This window comes from Hippopotamus amphibius, chromosome 5 (genome assembly GCF_030028045.1).
Source record: "Hippopotamus amphibius kiboko isolate mHipAmp2 chromosome 5, mHipAmp2.hap2, whole genome shotgun sequence".
Taxonomy (NCBI): domain Eukaryota; kingdom Metazoa; phylum Chordata; class Mammalia; order Artiodactyla; family Hippopotamidae; genus Hippopotamus; species Hippopotamus amphibius.
Window position 1 is genome coordinate 67,579,747 of NC_080190.1, and position 16,363 is coordinate 67,596,109.

The 16,363-nt window shown below is 38.7% G+C and overlaps 2 protein-coding genes across 28 annotated transcripts in view; one reads left to right on the top strand and one right to left on the bottom strand.

Annotated features, from left to right (window-relative positions):
• The window catches only part of RUFY2 (RUN and FYVE domain containing 2), a 92,304-nt gene that overhangs the window by 47,651 nt on the left and 28,290 nt on the right, over positions 1–16,363 (top strand). Inside the window, exons 1-3 of one of the 23 annotated variants that reach the window (XM_057736550.1) lie at positions 11,216–11,332; positions 11,891–11,947; positions 15,652–15,788. The exons of 10 other annotated variants lie outside the window; for them this stretch is intronic. In XM_057736550.1, coding sequence (XP_057592533.1) covers positions 11,923–11,947; positions 15,652–15,788 — 162 coding nt within the window. In that variant the 5' untranslated portion in view covers positions 11,216–11,332; positions 11,891–11,922. 12 more of the 23 variants (XM_057736549.1, XM_057736554.1, XM_057736551.1 and 9 more) reach the window with 12 other exon arrangements.
• On the bottom strand, positions 509–10,951 carry HNRNPH3 (heterogeneous nuclear ribonucleoprotein H3). Of its 5 annotated transcripts, none has more exons than XM_057736564.1 (10): positions 10,803–10,951; positions 5,868–6,002; positions 5,191–5,329; positions 4,492–4,676; positions 3,951–4,037; positions 3,559–3,674; positions 2,006–2,141; positions 1,181–1,276; positions 1,012–1,104; positions 509–809 (listed from the first exon to the last, which is right to left on the bottom strand). In XM_057736564.1, exons 2-10 carry the CDS (start codon positions 5,977–5,979, stop codon positions 733–735), a joined length of 1,041 nt encoding a protein of 346 aa, XP_057592547.1. In that variant the 5' UTR covers positions 5,980–6,002; positions 10,803–10,951; the 3' UTR covers positions 509–732. The 5 variants fall into 5 exon arrangements, with proteins under 5 accessions (XP_057592547.1, XP_057592544.1, XP_057592546.1 ...); XM_057736561.1 differs by having other exon boundaries at positions 4,537–4,676; positions 10,803–10,949; XM_057736563.1 differs by having other exon boundaries at positions 10,784–10,934.

The following is a 16,363-nucleotide window of genomic DNA, read 5'->3' on the forward strand; positions in this document are numbered from 1 at the left end:
TAACCTAGGCTAACACATTGTGAGAACTTACAACTCACTTTTGGGAAACATTTTTTTTTTGGTACTTCAGTCAAGTGCTGAGGGAATTTATTCTAAAATCTAGGGCTAGAATTTAAACTTCCAACACTCCCACCTGCAAGTAACAGTTATGAATATTCATAAATCCAGATGCCTCTTAGATCACTAACATTTCAGAGCTATGCCTGAATAAATGACATTTGAAAAACAATACAGAATTAGCTGAATTTATACTCCTGAAGCCACCTAAACTCAACTTTAGGTTTTATATTTACAGTATTGTCCAGGAGAAATTAAGTTATACTAATTATTTTCCAAGCTCTATTCCAGATGTCTGCTTAAGATGTAGTTTATGCAGAGGTGAACCACTGTCCTCTAGGATTACACTAAACCACTTCTTGTAGAGCTAACAGTAAAATACATCAACCCAAATCTTATGAAAGCAGCACATCCTCAGGAGTAACTAGTATATAAAAAGTATCAACATCAGTGGTTTGAATATAAAAATTTATTTTTTTAAGTCAAAGTATGCAACAAATAAAACCTACAGAAAACAGATTTTCCCATCACAATCTGTTGCTTTACCAGATAATATTTTGAAAACACATTCCTTCAGTCATTATAAAGTTCTTAAAATACAAAAGAAATTAAATCTGTAAGAAAGTCTAGTAGACCAGATGCTGTTGTCAGGACTTTTATATTGGTGGTTATGCTTTAGTACATCCCACGCCATCCACCTCCACTCATGGCACCTTGCCCATAGTAACCGCCACTGCCTCCACCACCACGGCCTAAGGAAGAAAAAATGACATGACATTAAGAACTGTTGAGTACAAGAGATAAATGCATAAGATATTTAAAATATATACAACATTGTAAACCAACTATACTTCAGTTAAAAAACCAAAACCAAAAAACAAACAACATATGAACTTTTAACTGCACCACATATGAGGACTAACACAAACTGAACCAGAGTAACCAGACACTTACCATAACCACCTAAGCCATCAGGAGTACCATATCCTCCGCTGTAATTGTTCCCCATTCCCATTCTTCCAACAGATCCATAGCCTCCTTGATTATCTTTAAGGGAAAACAAACAAGTTTGAAGACTGACTGCTAAGTGTCTAACTCAGCTTATTTTAAAAACTTCACGTACCCATTCCATCTCTGCCATAGCCTCCCATTCCAGAACCTCCCATTCCAGAGCCGCCTCCAGGAGTTGAATTCAAGAAGAGTTCAATGTATCGATGTTCTTTAGGAAAAAACAGGGGAGAAAGGAATGATGGATCAAATTTATCAATAAAAATGTGAAAAGGTTGACTAGCTAATATTAAACTGAAAAAGTATGCTTGCAAATTCCTAGTGGAGTGACAAAATGAATGTCACATAGGCCTAAAAATCTAAGTTTTGTTCAAACTGTCCGAGCTTGAACAAGTAACAAGTGTCTGATGCCTCAGTTTCCTTATCTATAAAAGAGCTAACTCATCACTTTAGAACCTGCTGGTATACATCTTAAATATTCCAGGCCCAATCATAGAACTTAATTAGAATCTTGAGGGTAGCTTGAGGATAGTGTTTAGGACAACTTATTTTTATTAAGTATCAAAAGATTAATGTGTGGCCAGATTTGGGAATCACTAGTGGAGTTTAAATTTAATGGCTTAAAAACAGATTTGATGACACTCAGGAATAACTTACCAAAGTTATCAGTGTATAGGTTAAGAAATAATTTATAAATAGCACACTCAGGCAAGTACAAAAAAAATACGTATTTTTTTTCTTTAGTAACTTAAGCTCTAATAATCTATCAAGTATTAAGAGTCTGAGTTAACTCTTCAATAGAAAGCCCCCTAGAAAGCCAATGAAGAGTGAACTTAGTAGAGGCCAGATGGTTTCAGGCCCCAGACTGCTGAGAGTTACTTACAGATCCTAGAACCTCTTACATTTGAGGAATTACAAGTGAGAAAGTTATACCACTTACGCATATTATTCTTATCTTTAGACATGGCAGCTACTGCATCTTCATGTGTCACAAACTCTACATCTGCTTCTCCTGTTGCTCTGCCATCAGCTCCAATATCAATATGCACTCGGATTGGATTTAGTGGTGAGAAGAACTAAAGAAAATACTTATTTTACTTTTCTATTTAGATTACTGAAGGCCAATTACCACACACTTTTGGTTTTAAGTTTATTAAAACAAATGCAAAGAAAGAGATCTTTTTAAAAATAATCCAGGGCGGCTTTGAGAATCTGCCTGCCAGTGCAGGGGACACAGATTCAATCCCTGCTCCAGGAAGATCTCACATGCTGCGGAGCTACTAAGCCCATGCACCACAACTACTGAGCCTGCGCTTTAGAGCCCGTGAGCCACAACTATTGAGCCCATGTGCTGCAACTACTGAAGCCCATGCACCTAGAGCCCATGCTCCGCAACAAGAGAAGCCACAGCAATGAGCAGCCCGCACACCACAATGAAGAGTAGCCCCCACTCACCGCAACTACAAAGAAAGCCCACACACAGCAAAAAAGACCCAACACAGCCAATAAAATAAACACAGCAAAAAAGACCCAACACAGCCAATAAAATAAATTTATATAAAAAAATAATCCAGGGAATATTAAATTTAAAAAATATTTCTAAGCTAGAGGACAGTTTACCTTAAACAAATGAAAAAGCCTTATTTTCCTTACTATATTGAGGGAGAAGAGTATGCTCCCCTCAGCCCACTCCCAAGAAAGGTATCTCAAAATTGTTGTTTGAAATAAGTCACCTGAGACTGACATATGCAGACAAATTGGGTGTTATGACTCAGAACAATGGAGTTTGATAAACCTACCAGCTGTATATGCACAGCTCCCAAAAATATATCATTTAGTTCTAATCACAAGATAACCAGATTTAAGTGACCCCAAAAGGCACCTGCAACTTAGTCCAATTGGTCTCCAGTAAGATCAACAGCAAAATTTTTCTTTAAGTGCTAGATGATAAATACCTTCAGCTTTGTAGGCCACTGGGTCTCTATCACAACTACTCAATAAGTAGTTATGAATGAACTGACTGACTTGGCCCCAATGGGCTGAAATCTGCTGATTCTCTAACCAATGTGCAACAAACCAGTTTCAAATCAGTAACAACATCTACCATTATTTTCAGTTCCTCAATTTCTAATCACCACATAGCCTAGAAAGCCAAACCAAACCACTGAAACTCACTGACTTGTTACATATTTACAACACTTTCAAAATTTGACACAACTAGGGAAATAATCTAGTCATCACAACTCTCCACATAAGTATTTCACAAAATTATTAGCTGGACTCTATAAATGTAGCTTTTACTTGCTTGAATCCTATGTAGGTTGGCACACAACGGACATATATTCATTAACTAATGAAGATAAGGACATACATATTTTCATATGAAAGGGGTTTTTGACATTAAAACTAAAGATAAAGATGAATACATTGAGTACTCAAAATTTAGACACTGATTATGTATGAAGCCACTCATAAATTACTAAAATTACTCACATTAGCAATGTCATTTTCAGTTGCACGAAAAGGTAATCCTCTCATATGTACAAAATGACCACCATGAAAACCTGAACTTGCATCACCAGCACCACCATAGCCATGTCCTCCCATACCTAGACAATAAAATTTCCAAAGATTATTTCTTCTCTATACACACCTTTTCCTATTTACACCATTTTGACAATCCCAAGAAATCTTAACACTTATAGTTGTTCTAAATATCAAATGGATAATTTTCCTATAAGTATACATCTGTATAAAGCCCTATGGAGGAATGCACTGAAATATGCCTATGCTGACTTTTGTATACAAGTCACCTATATTACCTGTAAGTGCATGTAAAACAAATACTAAAATTCACCTAAAAATGACTCTAACATTTGTTTTACCTCTTCCATCTCTCATTCTGTCATCGAAGCCATCATTTCCATAGCCATAATTATTATAGCCACCATAGTCATCAAAACCTCCATAACCTGTGTAATTTAAGGAGAAATACATGAATAAGCTTTCAAAAGACAAATTTTACACGCTAGTTTACAAAAGCATATTCTTCGGCAAACAGTCAGGTTAACTTACTGTTAAAAGTTTGCAACTCCCAACTTAGTGCATGTGAAAAAAGCAGTTAACACTTGGTGGAAATTAAAATTATCAAAAGCAAACATTTAGACATCATAATTAATTTTCACCCTCATGCCAAACAGAAAATGTCAAAACGTGACAATCTTTTAAAAATTGTTGTGTAAGTACACTAGGTGCCAATATGTGCATCACTCAAGTCCCATAGCCGGCCATGGGAATCCATATTTTCATGAACAGGTTTTAAAACCTAGTAGGTACTGAAATTACTGCCATTTCTATATTTCTTGACAAAGTGTCAGGAATATTAAGAAAATGACAACAGAACCTTTGTTCATTAGATACACATACCACCATCATATCCATCACCTCCTCGTCGCATTCTGTCATACATACTTCCACGCCCAGCTCCATAATAACCCCCTCTTCCTCCTATTGGTCTATCGTATGGTCCCGGTCGCTGGCCCAGCAATCTTCTTGGTGGATCATAAAATCCTTTGATTTCACTCCTGCTACTTCTGAAGATCTCAATATACCTATTTGAAAATGGTTTAAGGTACAGGTTTCAGCATAAACGTATTAGAATAAATGAAATATTGGGCAAAATGCAGTAAGTTTTTCTACATCTAGATATAACCCAATTTAAATTGCCTAAATACACCAAAAGTTAATATTGTTTACACCTACAAACTTAAATAATTAATATTTAAGTTTTACAGACAAATTAGTCATTTGAAAACAATTCACAAAATATAAATTTTAAGCTTGTTTCCTTTAGTATACAATAGGTGTTTAGAGAAAATAGTTGATTATACAAAAGAATTTATCAACATCCTAAAGAAAAAATGCAAACAATCTAATTTTAATTTAAGCAAACTATTAGCATTAATTCCCCACCCAAATCTGTAGTTTCCAAGTTAAATTTAGATAATTATCAATTCTTTTAAACTACCCCAGAAAAATGTTACTGTTACCCCCCCATTTAAGCAATAGTGACCCACAACCCCCAAAAATAAAAATTTAACACCATCCCAAACTCTCCATCCCCACCTGTGCCCTATTCTTTCCTTGTGTTTCCCCAGAGCATTTTCTGCTATCTCCTTTGAAGCAAACTGCACGAAGGCCTCCCCTGTGCTTCTCCCCTGGTAGTCCATCGTCAATGTTATCCCATTTGGCACGATTTCCAACCCTTTAACCCAAGGACAAATAACCCCATCAAGGGGAACAGTGTTAAAGGCTGAAACATTCCCATCTGAATCAAATATTTAAAACAAGTCTAAACAAAACAAAACAAAACAAAAAAGCTTAGCTTCCCATCACCCCATAATACAAAAGGAAGATTTTTTTCCCCCAAATATTACTGGATTACATAAGACTTTTTTTTTTTGCAGCCAATGTCTTTTAAAATTACATACACACTCTAAAAGCCCACCTAATATTACATGGAAAAAAGATCAAATTTAACAATGCTCCATATGCTAATTCATGATTCATTTCATCACACATAATTACTCAATTAAGTTTATTGCGTATTAAGTTTTATATATTTTTACTTTTACACATTCTGTATTAAATATTAACTGGAGCACGCTTCATAACTCAATACATTAACCCAGATACACTCAAATCAAAAAGTCCCCCAAACAAATGGGTTTTACAAATTAAAAACTGAGTAACAGAAATACAAAATTAAAATACTACTAGACTTTGACTAATACTAGAGGTACCTTGAAAGAACTGAACTATTTCCTCTTTGCTGCAACCAAATGGCAGTCCACGAAGTCGTACTGTCCCATCACTAGCGTCATTTGGACCATTATGTTTCATAACCCAATCCATCTCAATACCGTTTGATTTAAATGCTATAAAAAATAAACAAGCAGATAAAGCAGTCAATCAAAATACACTCTTGCCAGAGGTAATGAAGAAACACCTCTCAGTGGTGCACAACAGGAAATGTAACATATGGTTCAGTGACTTCGGCTGACAGTGTCACAACGGCACAACACCTTTCTATTTGGGGGTAGGCAAAAAGACTGGGAAAAAGCAGTGAAACCTGACCCCCCCCCCAAAGTACTGAATTTCTAATTATCAAATATTATATACTGACCAATTTTAAGAAAACTTACATAATTCCACCATCAGTCTTCAAATTCTATTTCTTGACCCTGTCCTCTTAATGTCAACTCTAGCCTCTTCCTCATGTCTCAAATTTTCCTTCAACATTTTTCAGGTTTTATTATTCATTTTAAAACTTAATTACTCAAAAGTTGTACACAGTACCATCATTCATTCACAGTAAGAGCCTAAGTCAAAAATACGAGTACTCCTTTGATGCTGGAAAAATGGTAGGTATTAAAAGTGTCAAGTTAATGCAATGTAATTTGGAACACATCAAATTGTTTTGAAGGGGGAAAAATTCCTATGTTTACACTTGATTTAAACACTCCCCAAAAGCAAGTTTTACAATTAAAACTTGTTAAGTAGGATGAGTTTTAAAACTGAGATAAAAAGGCACTCAAAAGTGAATGCCTTTGAACAGTTTCTTCAAGTCACCTGTTTGGAAATTATGGAAGATAGTATATTAAAAACCAGTTTACTCGCTACTTTACTTACTACTTTACTTTTAAACAGAATTTTTTTTAAAAAGGTAATGTATAATCATATTCAAAAAGTGTTAAAAATGGTACCAGAAGCCCCCCAAAAAGAACCCATCAACCAAATTCCTTTCCCAAGACAATCACCCTTTGTTTTAAAATTCCCAAACATTTTAAAGGTTAATGCAGAAGTCCTTCAGCTGCAGAAACTTACCAGATCTTATAAAGTTCACTATGCAGCTGTAGGAATCCTACTCACCTGAATATTTCAAACCTTTCCCTCACCACCTCCTCCCCTGTAAACACAATTGAATTATCAGTGCAACTGTTAGGGGTAGCATCTGCAAAGAGTAAAATATCCCCCCTAGAATCCATGCATTTAAAATGAGCTATTGTAGAAATTATCCAAATGTGGTTATTAAACAAATACCTCTGCATATGAATCACATTTGGTACTTGTTTTGCTGTTTTTTTAAAAAATGCAATCTTAAGTGCCACTCTAGATACACATTCAAAATAGGAATAAATTTTTATCTGACATTACAACTAAGTCTCATGCAGACAAATAACTGGGAAGAACTTTTAAGAGAATGGAAACTCTGGGCTTGAATCCCTAGTCTGCCACTCACTGGCTACTTAATTTAAGCAAACTACTTAACCTCTGCATTCAACTGTAAAATGCAGCAGTGGTACTTACACCTCACTGGACTGTTAAGAATACAAGCTTTGTCTGCAACATGGTAATCTTTCAATGGTGGCCATTGTTACTGGATTTTAAGGGGCCCTGTAAAACTAATGAAATAAACTACAAACAAAATAACTGAACCTTCAAAAGGATAGGAAATTATCCTGAATCTTGAAAGGAAATAAGGATTGTTATAACAAGTCTTTACCATTTTCTAAAAAAAAAAAGAAAAAAAAGGGCAGCAACCTAGGATATAACCGTTTTCTATAAAGGGGAATTCAAGAACAGAAGAGGGAAAAATAGAGGATCTAACTAACCTCAAATGTTAACTTCCTCATGAAAAACTTAAGAACTTTGCAAAGCCAATCTAATCTGTTGTGAAAAGATGCCGTGGCTTTATTTCATTTAGAACTTTTTTTTTTTTTTGCAATGTAAAGGTACTGTTTCAGGAACAAATACCAGAAAAAAAAATAAAAAATAAAAAAAGAAACTGACTTATGTTTACTGTAAATCTTATTAGCACTTTCCAAAAAATACTAGCAAGCAAACTAGTTCCTATTCTTGGATCAGACTATACCAACGAGATCTATATAAAAACAACAAATACAGTCTAAAAAAAAAACAAATTGTTAACACAATTTTAAATAGGGATATAAGTTAGGCAGATTCGAAGCACAAACTATTCTATAGGGTGACTCTTCATCCCATATGTATGAAGAGTACACAATAAAGAATGCCATACTCATATATTATCTCTTCAAAACTCAAAATTTGAACCTAGAATTCTATTTACAAAACAAAACCAAGACGAATTCTAAACGCTTTAAAAAAGACAATCTGCTCTAATACCTTAAATAAAGGTCTCAGAAACTACCTAAATAGCATTTACTAATTATTCAGGATAATCCATCTCAACCTTTCTTTGCAACAGTGTCATGGCTGATCACAATTCTTTTTTAATAATTCCTACTGTTAGCACCAATTAAAATACCAGCAGCTGAAATACTAGAATAACTTTAGTCAATTCTGTATGTGATTTTGAATATAATTTCCTAAACATTATGTTAAGTCAAAGAAGCCAGTCACAAAAAACCACATATTGTATGATTTTAAATGGGTTAAGCTTATGGTATATGAACTGTATCCCAAAGCTGTTAAGAAAAAGCCTCTAATATAGGCCAAAAGAGATAAAATTCCTTTATAACATACAAGCATATATTATCTTCCGAAGTATAATACATACAATAAGGATTTGACGCACTAACAACTTTCTAAATGGTAGCCCACTGCTGCTAAAAAATGAGAAGCAATTTCAAAATCTGGTCAAAAAGTAGTGATGAAATGCTTAACTAACATGGCAATTTTACATCATTCCCCTTTCACTGTGCTTGCTCCTTAACTTTTTATTTTTTTGGCCGCATCATGCTGCATGTGGGATCTTAGCTTCCTGACCAAGGATTGAACCCGTGCCCGCTGCACTGGGAGCGCAGGGTCTTAATCCACTGGACCGCCAAGGAAGTCCCATCCTTAATTTTAAATAAGAACAAATTAGAGACACCACTACCACCTAAAGGAGGTGAGGTTTCTAAAACGATCAAGTTCTCTTCTAGAACAATGTTACCAGCCACTGCAGTTCAGTCACTTGTTTACCAAAGTAAGAACACCAAAAGAAGTTATTAAAAATATAAAGGCAATTAGATGGATTTCCAGATAATGATGCAGATAAAAAAAGAGGGCAGAAAAAAAAGGTTTCTAGGGTAAGCCAATCAGGGAAGCTGTTACATCACATACTGCTTTATAGGAAATCCTGGGCTGTCTTTTCAAAGTCCACTAGAATCACAGAACATCTTCAACAATAGGAAGGGTTTTTGTTTTCAAAGCTGGAAAAATAGACAGCCATGCCTGTCCCTTTTGTACGGTCTTCAATGAAAATTACAGACCCAGTTCTCCAATACTGTAAAGACTGAAAATCATCACAGCATCACATGACTGAGCCTGCAGTTTGTCGAGTAGGCTTATTTTCTTGGTCAAAATGTTACTACAGACCTACGCCAAATAGAAAACATGCTTAGCTACCAAAATAAAATAAACCCTAAAATAAACCCTAACTATATTCTGAAGTATTTTACTCCTACAACCTGAATGCCAAAACAACCTCTGTACAAAGTACAACCCTTGGAGATTTAATAATTCAATCCCTATACACACATTTTTGCCATCACTGGTTGTGTTTTAACAACTGTTTCACCAAAATAAAACTCCTACTTAAATTCTAACCCAATGTTTGCCAAACTACACAAAACCACTGCTAAACCATCCCATCCCCGCCCAAAAGTTCAAAAAGCCTAGTTCAATAGTTCACCGGATCCAGCCGACCTATTTGAAATAAGGCCATTTCAAATTCCTATTTGATAACTCACCCGCTTTTCTGCTTACAAAACAATTACCCACAAAGTCTATCAACACGTTTAAAATAAGCGTGGAAAAAAAAAAACCCTTTGGAAAATGAGTACGTACTCTTTTCGAAGTTCCAAATCTGGAATATAAGGGCCGGCTAAGCGTCCTTTATTCCGCCCCGGAGACTTTTCGTTTATCTAGCTGCCCTAGAGACCAAAGAGCTAGGGAGAGTACGCCCCTTCCCCCCCTCCCCGCCCGGCAGCCAAGCCTGGCTTAAAACCTTCGCCACCGGGCGGCGGAATTACAAAGGAGACCGTCTGCCTCCTTTGTCCTGGATTTGGGAGTTGAGCGCCTTCGTCGCCATTGGCTTTCCTCCCCCAGCTCCAGCCTCTCTCATCTTGGGAATCTGCGTCAGAAGTCACTCGCAGTCCCGCCGGCCCAGGTAGCCCAGCCGAGACTGCAGAGGAAGGGAGGCCACGGTGGGAGCCCAGGCCCATCCGGCGCCATTTCCATCGGGAGCGCGCCTGACGGCCCAGATCCTCCCCCCACCCAAGTGCCCAGCCTTTCCCTGCTCGCTTCCTTCCCCACCCTCGTCCCTTCCACGGAGCCTTAACCACCCCCGGCCTTCCGAAAAGCTGTAGGGCAAAAAGTAGAAAAAGAAGGGCGGGAAACCGAGGTTGCCGCGCCACCGTACCCAAAATGGCGGAGGCCAAACCAGCAGGGAAAGGCTGGATGACCCCCCCTCCTTCGGGGCTCGGCTTCGTCCACTGTATTCCACCTGAGTAAGCCCTCTCCCCGGCAGGCCGCCCTCCTTGAAGTGGGAGATCGCCTGGGAGGCGCACCCTGGCCGCCTCCGAGCGGCGACCTCCACACTTCCCCCCAACCCCCCCGCCGCCCCACCCCCTCCCAGTCGCTCTTTCGTCCTCCTCCCGACTCGGCTCTAGAAACCACCAGCCCAACCTACCCCCTTTTACTTCAGATACCCTGTCGGGGGACAGTAGCGCCGACCCCGGTGCTCGCGGAGTCCGGTCGTGAGAAGGGAGAAGTAGCCCGCCTCGTGTAACACTCCCACAACGGATCTTCCAACCGTCTCCGGCGGTGGCAACCGCTAAGGAAGCTGCGCAGCAGAGCGACTGGCTTGGGGGGATGGGAGAGAGCGGGCGAGAAGGAGGGGGTGGAGCGAGAGCAACAAGACCGGGCCGGCCCCGTTCTCGCGAGACCTGAGAGTCGCTCCCGCCTTAGCGCGCCAGTAGGAAGTGGGCTTGCGTGTTGATGGAACGACAAGCTGGGGGAAAGATGGAGAGACACCGGAGCTAGTCCAGTTAGATAAAGAGACTGCAAACTCCACCTTTGTTGCTTACCATAAAGCTATCAAATTTTCAGAGCCTACCTTTCTGCTCTCTCGGGGAGGCTGTGAAGTGGAATAGTAGTCCTGCCGGTGTGTGTTGCAGGAACCGTGGTGTTGGGCTGTGGAAAACTTCCCTGCTGCTGTGCCGCACCAAGAACAAGTTCGGTAAAGGCCCCGCCCTTACCCCCAGCGTCACCTGCGTGGAAAGGGCGCCACGTGGTTCCGCCACCAAACGCGGGGAGGGCTTCTCGTGTCCACCATGTTTGCATTATGCAGTGGAAATAGCAGGGCTTCTCGGCTGGGAAGGTACAAAAGTGTCCACCAGGACCTGATTTGGGCTCTGGGCCTGGAGCTCCTTCCCCCGGCCTTGGCGCTCCCAGCCCAGCCGCCCCAAGGTGGGCCTCGTTGGGGGCGGGGAGGAGGGTGTTCGTGACTAAAGTTGCCCTGCAAAGCACTCCTCGCTTCCTCCTCTCGCTTTCGCAGTCTCGCTCGCTTTTAATAACTCTCCCACTTTGCAATCACAGTTTACCCATCAGCCGCTTGCGGCGCCTGACTTCAGATTGTTTTCTAAATAGTGCTTTGCATCCTTGAAAACTGCGCATACAAGTGACAATAAATAATTTTTGGTTGTGCTGGCTCTCATATCACCAAGGTTCCTAGTGACAGCTTTTAGGGAAAAAGAAAAACAAAATCCCCAAAACAAGCAAGCCTAATTTCTTTTAGAAGAGTGGAGGGCAGTCCTTGTACCGAGATCAATGCAAGTTAAAAGTGCAAACGAAGGTACGTATATTAAATGCTAGGGAGAGGAGGAAATGAATTTGAGTACAGTGATGTTCCCGTAGGTTGAAAATGTGGATGAAACTAGGTTGTAGACTTTCAATACTCAAAAACTTTGTACTACACACACTAGGAAGCCCGTCAAGGGTGGGATGAGGGGGGCGCAAGGAGTAATGGTAGCGGAGAAGCTTGAATAATTTTTCCTGCAAGGGGTCTGCAGAGTGTAGGGTGGAGACAGGAAGCCAGTTATCGTCTTTCAATGGAAACTTCCATTTCCATTAAAGCTTTAATTCATCCTTAAACCTGCTTAAGAAAAGTGTGCGACAGTAAGAATTGGCTAGGTCATAATGCCCTACTGCCTTTCTTGAGGCCATTGCCTCCAAATAACCCCGAGAGAAAGGGGGAATGGACAATGTCATCATTACAGGAGAGAGAAAAATGAGATTGGTTAATGTAATAACGGTAGCTTACTGTTATTGAGACCTTGCATGAGCTAGGTGCTGTGCTCAATTCATTGACTCTTTATAACCCTGAAAGATAATAATTATTATCCCCGTTTTACAGATGGTATGCCTGACTTCTAGAGAAATGTAAAAAGTTGCCCAGGGTCACACACCTTGGCAGAAGCTAGGATTTGAACCCAAATAGTTTTACTCCAGGGCCTTAGGGTCTTAAAGCACTATGGACCTACCTGGGATGTAAATAACTTAACCATGCTTTAAAGGAACAAATATTGTTTTAGGGCCAATTGATGTTACTTCTAACAAACACTGTAGTTAGCATCTCTGGAGACCTGCAGTTAACTGTGTATTGGCTGGAGACTTTTGAACAGGCCTGGAAGGATATCTTGGTGTCACTGACGGCGGGGGTGGGGGTGGGGGCGTTGGCCGCGGGCTTTTTTTTTTTTTTTTACCCCCTAATAATTACTGTATTAGTAAGACTCCAAGCTTCCACTTCAGGTGGAGTTCTTCCCTGGATTCAAATTACATCACTACTTTATCCTTTCTGTCTTTCAGCCTGATTTGATAGATGGAATTCTGTAATCCCTTTTACCCCTTGCCTGAATTCAAACAATCTGTTTACTGCATGATTGAGTTTAGCATTCTCTCCACATATTTTTATGGTTATGGGCCATAATCCTAAAATCATTCTAATGACTTTTTACCACCAAACTGCAGTGTTTTGTTTGTTTTGTTTCTTGGCGGCAATTTCTTTGTATTGGGCACTCTGCTATTTGCCAGTGTGAATATTTGGGAAGGACTTGAAATTAGCACATGCATTCCTTTTCCTTTTTTATTATAGAAAGTAAGTAGTTTTGAGTTTAAAAAAAAGTACATTATATAGGGGTAAACTTAATTTTTATTTGGCTTCCTATTTTATTACTTTTCTCAAAAAAAAATGTCTATCAACTATTCTCATTTGCAAGTTGAGTCCTATAAGGTCTGGTGAGGTTGGCTCACCATTGCTCCAGTGGTCCCTACAGACTTGTTTCCAGACTGGTCTCTGTGGAATTGTTTCCATAGAGATGGTTAGAACTAAGGACTCCCAGCTGCTTTGGGTTTTTTTGTTTGTTTGTTTTTTCTCTTTGTCTTCCTTTTGGTCATTTCAATGCTTTCCTATTAGTATAGAGATCAGATGGACCCTGGAGAGGGTCTTGTTAGAGGCCAAAATGAGAGAAAAGATGAAAAAGGAGAAGGAAATAGAAGGACCCACACTGCCCAGGGGAAAACAAGACAGCAAACACGTGATCCTGATTACACCACCAGGATGAAGGGAACAGGAAAATTCCATGTAGAGCCTGAAAGAGAAAGAAAGAAATTGAAAGAGATTGCACTCTTCTGGGGGAGGGAAGGCATATTAACTAAAAACTGGCTAAGGTAGTTGTTCACATACCCCCACTAAAATTCTGAAATAACAAAAACTGGATTACAGTCTTTTTGTCTATAGGAAAATCAAGCTGAAAATGTGACAAACCCACAAATAAGTTTCTAGGAGTGTGCCTAATTAAGGTAGTTAATGCCTTTTGAACACTAAATCAGTCTTACTAAAGTTTTGTGAAATGCTTGCTTCTTTGATTTATATCATATATATCTACTCTATTTTATTTATTTATTTGCTTGTGCTGGGTCTTAGTTTTGGCAGGCTCGCTCCTTAGTTGTGGCATGCATGTGGGATCTAGTTCCCTGACCACGGATTGAACCTGGGCCCTCTGCATTGAGAGCATGGAGTCTTAACCGCTCTGCCACCAGGGAAGTCCCTATCAGCTCTCTTTAGAAAGCGGTGATCTTCTCCATCATAATTCAAAATTATTTCTCAAGACAAGGCTTAATTATGGTATACATTCTTGATACTTTTTTGTGTCTTCAAGTCACCTTAGTGTTCATTCTGGGATTAGGAAAACCAAAGGTCTCATCCCATTGGAATAATTGTACACTAAGTAAACAAATTGCAACTTAAAGGGAAAAAAAGTGCCTAGCACACTTTCTCTAATTTTCGAAAGTAATTAAAAATGTTGAACATTATTTCTGTCCCAGTGGGTTGCTGTGAAGAACAGGAAAAGCAGCTACAAAAGATAGCTACTTCAAGAATTTAAATCAAACTATTGTACTGCTTTTAATATTTCATAAGCACATTGATAACTTAGAAAACACAGTACAATTAAGAGTAACAGACCATTCCCCTCTCCCCCCACACTTGTGAGTGGTAGATAAAAATACGTTTCCTTATATATGTACCCATGCCTCTTAGTGTACAAATAACAATGGTTATACTGGGGATGGAGGCACTTTAAGTAACTAATTTTCACCGCAGTCTAGCAAAAAAGGCCCAGCAGAGGTGATGAGCTCCTAAACTAGAACAATGATACTGGGATAGATATAAGAGGATGTCTTTGAGATATTCAGGAGCCATTATCAGCAGGATTTAGTGATTGGCTGTGGATGGATGAGTGAAAAGTCAAGGATGAGTTATTTTTGGTTTAAGATTGGATGGTGGGGACAGTAACTGACATAAGGAATATAGGTCTATATTGGGTATACTGATTTTGAGGTGCCATGTACAATCCAAGTGGACGTGTCTAGTAGGAAATTAATATGTGCTAGGGATACAGAGCTGGCATTCATCAACATGTATTTTGCTTTTACATTCTGGTAGTTTAGGGGGATAGGCTCAGGCTAGGTAAATTTGCTGTAGAAACTGTTGTAAAAACTGGAATGAGAATTTATTAACTTACAATGAGGAATAAGAGGAATATAACTCAAACAAATTGTCCCTGTGTTTTGCAGGGGGTGCTTCTGAATATTACACAGAAAAAAATTATACTTTGTATAATTGTACTAGGGTTGTTATATACAGCATGATGACTATAATTAACACTACTATATGATACATGAAAGTTGTTGAGAGAGTAAATTCTAGGAGTTCTTATTACAAGCAAAAATTATCCTTTGTTGCTTTCTCTTTTTTATTGTATTTTGTATGAGGTGATGGATGCTAACTAAACTTATTGCAGTAATCATCTCAGAATACATGTAAGGCAAACCATTATGCTATATACCTTAAACTTACACAGTAATGTATGTCAATTATATCTCAGTAAAGCTAGGGAAAAAAGAAATCATACTGTTACTTATTATTGCTGTTAACAAATTACCCTAAAACTTAGCAGCTTAAAACAACAAACTTTTATTATTTCATTGTTTCTGTAGGTCCACAACCTGGAGGCAAGCTTAGATGGGTGCCTCTGGCTCAGAGTCTCTTACAAAGCTGCGATCAAGTGTCTGCTGGGCCTGTAGTTACTCAAGGCTCAACTGATGGAAGATCTGCTGTCATGCTCCCTTACATGGTTATTGGCAGGCCTCAGTTGTTGTTTCTTTGTTTTTTTTAATAATTTAAAAATTTTAGAGTAGTTATTGATTTACAAAAAGTTGCGAGAGAGTATGGAGAGTTCCTGTATACCCTTCACTCAATTTCTTTTGTTATTAACATCTTACATCTTATGGTGTATTTGTCACAAATAAAGAACCAGTATTGGTCCATTACTATTAACTAAACTCCACACTTTATTTGGGGTTCACTAGCTTTTCCCTAACATCCTTTTTCTGTTCCAGTATCCCAACCAAGATACCAAATTACATTAGTCATCATTCTCCTTAACATTCTCTGGTCAAGTACTTTGTAAAATATCCTTCAATTGGAATTTCTCTGATGTTTTTGCCATGATTAGACAGGGGTAATGGGTTCTTGGGAAGAAGACCACAGAAGTAAATTGCCATTCTCATCACATCATATCAAAGGTATATGCTATCAATATGACTAATCAGTGATGGTGTTACCTTTAATCACCTGGCTGAGGTAGTGTTTGCCAGATTTCTCCACTGTGAAGTTGCTTTTTTCCGCTTCTTATGCTCTACTCTTTTG

What these genes read in the sequence shown, in the direction of transcription:
- HNRNPH3 (XM_057736564.1), bottom strand. Translation starts at nt 5,979, where the DNA reads ATGGATTGGGTTATGAAACATAATGGTCCAAATGACGCTAGTGATGGG. An exon ending in AATAGTTCAGTTCTTTCAAG is followed by an intron (nt 5,330 to 5,867) that starts GTACCTCTAGTA and finishes CTTGGGTTAAAG; the next exon opens with GGTTGGAAATCGTGCCAAAT. An exon ending in CTATGGCAGAGATGGAATGG is followed by an intron (nt 1,105 to 1,180) that starts GTACGTGAAGTT and finishes TTTCCCTTAAAG; the next exon opens with ATAATCAAGGAGGCTATGGA.